The sequence below is a fragment of the Buceros rhinoceros genome, unplaced genomic scaffold (assembly GCF_000710305.1).
Source record: "Buceros rhinoceros silvestris isolate BGI_N320 unplaced genomic scaffold, ASM71030v1 scaffold4238, whole genome shotgun sequence".
Lineage (NCBI taxonomy): Eukaryota > Metazoa > Chordata > Aves > Bucerotiformes > Bucerotidae > Buceros > Buceros rhinoceros.
The window spans coordinates 80,553-90,001 of record NW_010427309.1 but is presented as its reverse complement, the minus strand read 5'-3'; the positions used below and the strand labels follow the sequence as shown (position 1 = coordinate 90,001).

General features: G+C 41.6%; 1 protein-coding gene across 1 annotated transcript; it reads left to right on the top strand.

Moving 5' to 3' along the window:
* Positions 1-226: 226 nt before the first annotated feature.
* On the top strand, positions 227-8,797 carry TMEM130 (transmembrane protein 130; the record flags this gene model as incomplete). The annotated part of the gene is made up of 7 exons (XM_010141831.1): positions 227-517; positions 2,414-2,582; positions 3,665-3,834; positions 4,478-4,562; positions 6,647-6,849; positions 7,902-8,014; positions 8,514-8,797. Coding segments are annotated over 7 exons (1,208 nt in total), but the record flags the coding sequence as incomplete, so codon positions are not given.
* Between the last annotated feature and the right edge of the window lie 652 nt (positions 8,798-9,449).

Genomic DNA, 9,449 nt, shown 5'->3' with positions numbered 1-9,449 from the left:
AACATGTTGATTAATGCTACTTGTTTGAACTTATATACACATGCGACAGTTTCTGTTCCAGCTTTTAAATGGTGGGGGAAAAAAGTGGTAAAGTCTTTGCTGGGATGAGTGTCATTGTGAGTCACGTAACCTCAGCAACTAGTTAAAATGTGTGAATATGTAAACAAAATAAAAAATGCAATACAACAGGATTTGTTGAATTTTTTTTTCCTTCTGATTTCCACAGAGGAGTATGGTCTGGAAATAACCAACAATGGTCCCATCACCACGGGAGCTCAAGCTACTGTTCACGCCTGTCTAAGGTTGAAGAATGACAGTGTTGCATCAAACTTGTATCACTTTAACTGGATTTATGCTCCTCTGATTCTGATAGAGAAATCCGAGCAACAGTTGAACTCTGTAATCAATGTGACCAGTGAATTTCCTGGGATTTTTCCTGTGTCTGTCTGGGTCACTCATAGAAACTGTTGGTTATGTCGGCCGGTTGCTAGAAATGTCACCATGCTTCAGATTACAGGTAAAATGGCTTTACAGCTTCTGCATCCTCAGGAATTCGGTATAAATCAGGATGCTGGCTGCCTTTGCCAGCATCAGGAAAATGAAAGCCAGGCATAAATACAGCTTCTGCCAACAGAGTTTGATTTGTGTAGCCTGTTGGTGGAAGGTGGGTTTGGATGGTGTTGTACCATCTGGGCTGTGCTGTAGTCTACCTACATCCAGGAAGCAAGTGTGATCCTGCCTATGTTTTCCTGCCTCTGTCACTTGGAGAAACTGAACTAGAAACAGATGCTTCGGTAGCTGCAGTTCACACGTCAGCGTTGTTCAGTGATGACCAGACTCCTAGAACAATGCTTCCTGTACAGAGTCCCAGCATTTCCAGTCCTAAAGTTAGGATGGGCGCAGCAGTGACAATCTACTGATCTTCCCTGTTGCATGACATAGCAAAAAACATGGGCCATCAGCACAACAGGACTGCTACATTTTCTTTTAAAATCCTGACTGAGTGTACTGAAATGGGACAGGAAGCCGTGGCTGCACTTCCAAATACTGCAAAGTGCAGTTTCAGCTTACTGGGAATACTCATAACCAGAAACATGCATTTTTTTATAAATTGACCAACAGCACAGTATGGTTAACCTAATCTCTGCTCTGATACATGAAATATCACCTGGCAGCTCCCCACAATCCCTTCGTTCAGAGACTGGTAACCACATCCCTCCAACCCCGTGTCCCAGTGCTCTACTTAAGCACTCCAAAACAGACCCAGCTCCCAGCCAAAGGACAAAAGAGGTAACCACAGGGTACAGCTGACATCTTGGGGAATTACTGTTGAGACTTTTCTTTGAGAAGCACCAAACTTATTGGCTAGGTCTTTATCAAGGTTTACAGGAGGTCTTTTCCCCCTAAAGAACTGCTGCCTTGCTGAATATCTGCTTACTCCTTTCTCACTTTGCACTGCCGTGTTCTCATGTCACTAGCGAAAGGGGGGACACAGCTTCCTGTAGCTGTAAAACGTAAGATGCCTTTGTACCTTTCTGCCTTCCCCAAACAAGAGCACCCACAGGGGCCTCACAGGGACCCAAAGGTAATTGCCCATAAGTCGTATAAATTAGGACTCCAGTTAGTTCTGCGTTACCAGTTCAGCCTTGTTCTGAAGCAGTAATTGTGATTTTTACTTGTGCATCATCAAGAGACCAGTTAACCAGATTTAATGAATTGTTAACAGGGTGAGAGTCTGTTACTGGTAATTAATGTCCCATTAGTTTTATAATGAGCTGATAAGCATGTCATCATAATACCTCTTTATTCATAGGTTAGAGAGGGTTTTTTAGATCAGCTTTTGCCAGTCCTGGGAAACAAACTTGAGCATAGAATTTCTCGTAGACTTCGAAATCAAAATGTCACCCTTTCTGTATTCATAATCTATAGCACATCTGTTATTCATTGTAGTCAAATTTTCATTTCCATGGAAGCAGCTAAAGCTAAAAAACAAAATAGGGCAACATAAAAAACCCCACAAAACAAGCAAACCCCACCACCTGCGGTATACTGGTGTATACTGGTTTGATTCTGAATCCCTTGATGTAGATACTTGATGTTAATCCCAGTTCTTTTTAAATCAATTGTAAAAATTGATACGGCCCCCAATCAATCCAGGATTATTTCTCTTAGTTCTATTAGAAGCTTTACCATGACCCATTGTATAACCCTAAATAAGTAATTCAATCTCTCTGACTCACGAACACGTGTAACACTGCTGAGTAATAGATATAAAATACACTTAACCACTGGGACTAGGACACAGAAGGGCTTCTGCAGGACTTTTAAAATAATGTTTTGATACTCACACATACAGAGCATGCTATGAAAATGATATATGCTGTCATTCTTTTTCCATCTTATTATTCTGCAGAATTTATCACAGGGAATCTTACCATTGCCCAGATAGAAGACAGTAGATTTACCACGCATGGTTCTAGTTCCTCCACGGGTGCTGTGACTCGGATTTCTTTCTGTCTTCATGACCCAAGTCATTACTTCAAGTCAGCATCATTTGTCTACAACTGGGACTTTGGAGATGGGTAGGTGTGGTTACTTTGTTTGCTGTAACGAGTGTTCAAGACAGCTTTGATTCAGAGGCTCACCTAGGGAAAAATCCTGATTAAATCATATAGCAAAGCATATGTCTTTGTCAGTGGGTACATTCGTAACATGTCAGCCAGGTGAATTATGAAAACTTCAGCGCAGAAGTCACTGCAAACTCATAAAACGATGATGTTGTAAAGATCTAAATTCTTGTTCAAATAGACGCTTAGGTGTATTACCGTGTGTGATGAGCTGAACCGAATGAACTGGAAAAAATAACTTACTGCAAATTGTTATTTTAAACCATTGTTACACTGCGGATCTCCATTAGTATGTGAGTAATTTGAGCACTTAAGGAAGATGAAAGCAGTATACTGTCTGTGGCTGGGCGGTAAGCAGCCGTTACCATCACCAGATACCCGTAAATATACCACAGCTTGGGTGAGGTGCTTCTGAAAGTACATAAGTCTCCCAAATCATATGGAGCTGCACATTTACACATACCTAATGTTTACCTAATAACAAAGTGGAGAGGGAAGAAAAAAACCAAAAGGTAGCTCCTAAACAGCAGAAGTAAACCTAAAGCCACTGTGTAGCAGGGAGGAAAAAAGACATTCAGTCTTTTCCTTCTCTGTGGATGAATATATATCCAGTACAAATAAGTGTATGCAAAGAGAAATGTAAGCTTTAGTCTTTGAATACTATATTTTTTCTTTATTTTTTTTTTAGCTCCCCACCTTCCACCTTAGTGCTTTAGTTAGCTTACAGTCCACCTGTGGTAACGGTTGTTCCTGTCATTTACTGATTGCTCCTTTTCTATTTTGTGAACTCTTTTGGCATTATCTTTAGTTTCTTTGATTAAAAATGCATAAATATACTCTGTGTCTTATACAGATTGTGTTTCTATTGGTAATGCCACAGACATTAATCCTACTCTGATAGAGTAGAACTGGAATCACAGCCACCTGTAGCATTGTCTATAAAGAAAATATATCAGTGGTTGTCCCTTTTTAAATCAGAAATATGCAAGCACTTGGTAACAAGCAATTTTGATCCTAAATCTTTTCATGTTGCACAGAGTTTATCAGATTACCAAGGAACCGTTTGTCTACTACAACTGCTCTACCATGGGGAATCGCACAGTGCACCTGAAAGTCATAGCTGAGTGGGAGCAAATTGGTAGCACGATACGCGAAAGAGAGACGGTGCAGAAAACTGGTGATTTTACCACCGCTCTGGAGCTGTTAGGTAATTATAAAACATTTTACATACTCAGAATAGAACTTGCTGTATGTGCAGATACAATCTAGCTTTAACGTGATAATACAATTTCAGCATTGTTTCACGTGCACTACCCAGTCAACATTATTCAATGAAGAGTTTCCGTTGCAAAACGGACTTTGTGCTGTTCTAGTGCAGAAAAGATGGGGAAAATACCCTTAAACCTTCCGCTTATTTTTCATTTACTAAAAAGTTGTACTGTTCTTTGTAAAAGTCTCACATACATGTAAAACTTAAAATAAAATGTTTACTGTAACTGATGAAGGATTTGTTTGTTTAATGTATTGCAGCTATCCCTAAAAAATAAATTAGAAATAAGCATTTTTAAAGTCTCATTGTTTTGACCATCTTCAGGAGTAAAAAAACACACAAGTGAAAATGTAAAGGATTAATGAAGTGGTTGATTATACGTTAAATAGAAATCACAAAAAAAAATCAGACAACAACTCTACCAGTAGGGTTCACTTTGGGTGTGAGACAAGTCTTATTATTTGTGTGAGCGATGGAGCTAAAATCTGCCAAGTCTATAACAACAAACCTCCACTGGAAAACCAGTGACTTTCAAGTTTACATGTGGAGTGTGACACACTTATTTTTTACTTCCTCTCAGGTGCCGTTAAAAGTGTAAACATAGTGGGCTCCAGAGAGACTCACGTAATGGAAAACTTGAGTTTATCTCTTCACATCAATGGCACGTAAGTAGCAAACACAACCTCTTTCTCCAAAGGCATTGCCGGTTTCAGAGTTTTTCCCCACTGTTTCCTTAAAATAGTCTGTTGCGCCCCGCAGAACTGTTTCTTAAAACAAAAAAGAAACTTCCTTGGAAAAAAAGACTGTTGAGTATTGCTTTTTCCTGACTTGAAATACAATGAACTCTAAGAGCCTGAGAGAGCCTGCATCTTTACGGAGATGTAGAATCCTCCTTTGTAAAGCAAATGTTATTTTTATATCTTTGTAAGGAGAATGTTAAAAAGACAGTGGGAAAAAATACATTTTAGAAGTTGCTTTTGAATGTTCCTCTTTCAACTGTATTCAGAGTCATGCTTCATAGCAGCAGTTCTTGACTATCACATGCTAGTAGTGGGCTTGGGGAATAATTTTGGCAAAGTTAAGATTACAAGATGAGTAAAACAGAGAGGCTCCAAGCAGTGAGGATTATAGGAATAGAGGAGTCACGAGCACCTTGATCCTAGCACAAGCTCTCTCAAGCTGCAGCATTTAGAACACATCAGAGCTTTTTTGTAAGGCAGAAACTTTTTAAACACTATTGAAACACTCCCGAAATCTCCTTCACCATGCAGACTCCACAATCACAAAAGTAATTTATTCTCCAGAAGAGAATTTCGCAGAAGAGACGCTTCCACGTTCTGCTACCGGGAGCTGTTTAGGCTAATGCATACCAGTAGCTGTGAACAGCCAAAAGCCATTACAGGCTAACCCGAGATCGCTAAAAGCACGCTTGGTTTTAGGATGGACTATATTTGCCAGACCTAATCTCCTAGCTACAGGCCTGGGACTGCTGCAATAGGAGTCTATGATAGAGAAGCAATGCAAAGGCTTGAGAGATGGGTTATCAAAAACAAGCCTAGATAATGGGCTACACATGTAAAAAACACTGCTTGATTTAGCAGAGACTGTCCTAAAGAGATAAGGAACAAAATAGTAATAAGATGGGGTAAAGCTCTATCTGTTGTCAAAGTCCATAGTGCGTCAGGCGAGTCCAAGTAGAATCAGTTGGAACGTAAATAAAAGGCATCAACTAACGTGGTGAGAAGACACATGGCCTTAAAGTGGATTGCACCTAGATTGCTTGATAGCAAATGCAAACCTGTTAGCTGTTGTAAGGGAGTGCTGTGATCCTCGCGATTTAGTTACCTTTTCCAGCTACTAGTCCGTCGTCCAGAGCTCATCTTACATTCTTCCCAGTTTTGGTTGTGACTGTTTTTTAACCAGAAAACCGGTCTTGGTCATGCTTCAGTAGCACAGACAGGGATTTCTTCTGTGTGAGAAGAATAAACGGAAAGCAACCTATACTCCCTTGGAAGCGCAGGAAATAAAGATTCCTGTTATCTTTACTGGAGAAGGACTACGGGGTTTTCCACACGCAGTGGCCTGGCTGTGACCTGTGCAGGTATCTGGTCTCAGCTGAAAGCTTGCTTTTATGGAAGTGTCACAAGGAACTTGTCCATTGACAAACGCTACAAACCAAACAATTGTGCAATTAATTACTTCTCTACTTGTATTTAGATTAACTTCATTATTTTTGAAATTGTTATGCTATTTTAACCAAGTTATTCATCAGCTCTTAGCTGAAATTTTTGTGAAGTTACTGTTTTTTAACCAGAAAACCGGTCTTGGTCGTGCTTCGGTAGCACAGACAGGGATTTCTTCTGTGTGAGGAGAATAAACGGAAAGCAACCTATACTCCCTTGGAAGCGCAGGAAATAAAGATTCCTGTTATCTTTACTGGAGAAGGACTACGGGGTTTTCCACACGCAGTGGCCTGGCTGTGACCTGTGCAGGTATCTGGTCTCAGCTTAAAGCTTGCTTTTATGGAAGTGTCACAAGGAACTTGTCCATTGACAAACGCTACAAACCAAACAATTGTGCAATTAATTACTTCTCTACTTGTATTTAGATTAACTTCATTATTTTTGAAATTGTTATGCTATTTTAACCAAGTTATTCATCAGCTCTTAGCTGAAATTTTTGTGAAGTTTTCACCTTTTTTTTTCTCTCCACCCCCCCACCCCCGCCCCCGTTGTCCTTGTCATTTCAGCCCGCCGCTGGCGTTGTGCTGGCTTATAAAGTCCGAGTGCGTCCTGCTTGAAGGCGACGAATGCCACCTGGTGGTGCTTCATGGCTCCTGCTTCAACCTCAGTCACACCTTCAGGGATGCTGGACATTACTGCCTCAGCGTCAGAGTGGAGAACGGTGTGACGATGCTGCAGACGTACCATGAAATAAAAGTGTGGCCAACAGGTGAGGAGCAGCTAGTCCGAGCAGCACAGAGATTCCCCCCTGCCAGGGAACCAACAGTCGCAAACACATCAAGGACAGTTATGGATTGAGCACCCTGCAGATGAGGTTTTGGGGAACTGGTATAGGTCCCCAAAAGCATAGGAAGGAGGATGAGAAAAGAGAGACCATAACGTGTCTATTGTAATTGCTTGGAGCATCTGGCATCCTGCTGACCCCTTAGTCTCAAGAGTGTCTTGAAGCTAAGGAGTTTCCTGGGAAGGCTGAGTTACTTAAATTACATATTTTTCAGTTTAAATAGTCTGGCTTTTGTAGTTAGACAGGATAACTAGGAAAACGTATACATCTGTAACACTCCTTTAATTAAGCAATCTCAACTCTTTTTGTTTAATTTAGTAATTTTTTTTTAAGGGTAGATTTTTCTAGGCCTCCATTTCATTAGAGCATACAGGGTCCCTCCAGCCAGCAATCCCTGCCGGCTCCCCCTGCATGCTCACACATGCCCCTCTTGGGTCCTTGAATCATTTGAGAAGGTGGTTGGGTGGCCAAGTGAAGAGGACCTGAGCAGAGGACAGCCAGGCTGTGGTACAGCACGGTTACACCATCTCACCATGGGCCGGTGCTTCGTGTACAGGCAGGGCAGCTCACTCCAGAAGGCACTGGTCTGCGTTCAGAGCTGAGCGTGCAGACCCTCTGTGCTGGAGGCTGCTGTGGAGATGAGGTTTGTTTCTGTCCTCTTGGGGTACCACAGATGCACAACCACCCTGGGGAGTTACAGCTAACATATGTAACTGGGTGAGATTTTTTAGGCTGTGCAAGGGAAAAGAGGGCTAAAAAGGGGAAGACCCTTACGACTTCACAACCCTGTGTTCCCGCTTCTGAGATTTCAGAAAAACCTGAAGCGATCTGGGCTGAAAAATTTATTCCCCGTTACACAGATGTCCTTTGTTCTAAATATACAAAAACTTCCTCCAAAAACATCGATTCCTTCTCAGCATCACCTCTTCTCAGCATATCATATCACTCTGGGAATGTGCCCTTGTGCTCTTTCCTAGGCATCCACCCGGCTTTCTTTGTCCTGCTCTGCGTCACTCTGGTTTCAGTGATGCTGGGACTGGTGCTGTACACGAACTTTCGAAGTAACACACAACAAAAAGATCTCGTGGAGGTATTCAGTTACTCTTACTTTGAACCGGGATAGTAATTAGAAACGTTTCAGCCATGTCCCTACTTTAATCCCCAGACGAACAACTGGGAGAGAGCATTTCCCTGGTACCTCTGATCTGCCCGTGGAAAAATCTGAACAGTGTTACCTAAAGCAGCACTAAATTATCACCTGACCCTAGTGTGTGACCTTTATCTCCCAGCTCCAGTCCATCTCTGGTGTAGCTTTCACTTCCTCATTATCAGATTTGTAATAAGCATGAGCTCCTAAATCAGAAATATCTTTCACAGCCCTGATAGCTCATGCCACAAAGTGAATAATGTATCTCTAGAGAGACTGCCTGTGAGCCGTGTGTGCAGCAGGTCTAAATCAGAATTCTGAAGCTGCTGACTGTAACTGGTTGAGGACCAAGTGCCATTTCTGGCCCAAAATATACTTGCTGGACTCACTTGAGCCACTAGGACCCAAATTAAAAATTGTCCCTTTGCTATTTCTTTTCCAGGTAGCTGACTTTGACTTTTCTCCTCTCTCCGACAAAAACCTGTCTTCTCATTCAGAGCCGGGCTGTGGCCAGATATGTTGCAGATCATGTTTTCTTTGGTCATCTCAAGAAGCTGCTAGGGAAAGTCATGAACTTCTACACTCTTTTTACAAGCCAGTCAAAACATACACGGTGTGAAGAACACAACTGCACTTTGGTTACACTGACTGTCAAGTTTAACTTTCTCAATTACGATGAGTTAGAACCAAGCGCTGCATGAATGATTTGGTTTCGCCAGTGCAATGAGGTTAACCACTTTAAGTCCGGCACTTAAAACGTTTCATTCTCTGAACTAAAAGAGAACAAGCCCTGAAACACAGTAGCTTTGTATTTTTAAATTATACGGGTGTATACATTTACAGCTGTAAATGCAGCATTTTATTTCTTCAAAAGCTTGTTTCATGTGCAGGTTTGCTAAACTCACTACCTCTTGTAATGTCTCCCTTCCTTCTGCTCTTTCAAAGAGAATATGCTTAAGACAAACGTATCTCTTTCCTGTGTTACAACAATATTACTGGAAATGGAAGTCACCCAAAATGCTGTCGAGTGTGTATTTGTTCTAAAAGGGAACTGACTAGTCCAGGTTGAGAATGGCCTAGGTGCTTCCAGTGAACCAGACTACCTACTTACGTTATCTTTTTTCTTCCTGTCTTGGAAGACCCCTTTTTCTAAGCTGATGGGTTTCTGTGGGGCTGTGGTGGCTGCTGAGCTGCTGTTGGAGAGCTAGTTGCTAGCGGTGGTTTGGTGGGATCACAGCACATGCGGTAGAAGACTCCGCATCTCCAACACTTTGTGAAGTAGACCAGTCTAATCTGTAAAAGTAGCTTTTTTTTTTTTTTGAGGCTGTTCATTCTTTTTTTATTTCACGTATTACTACAGCTAGTCACCAAAGCTCCT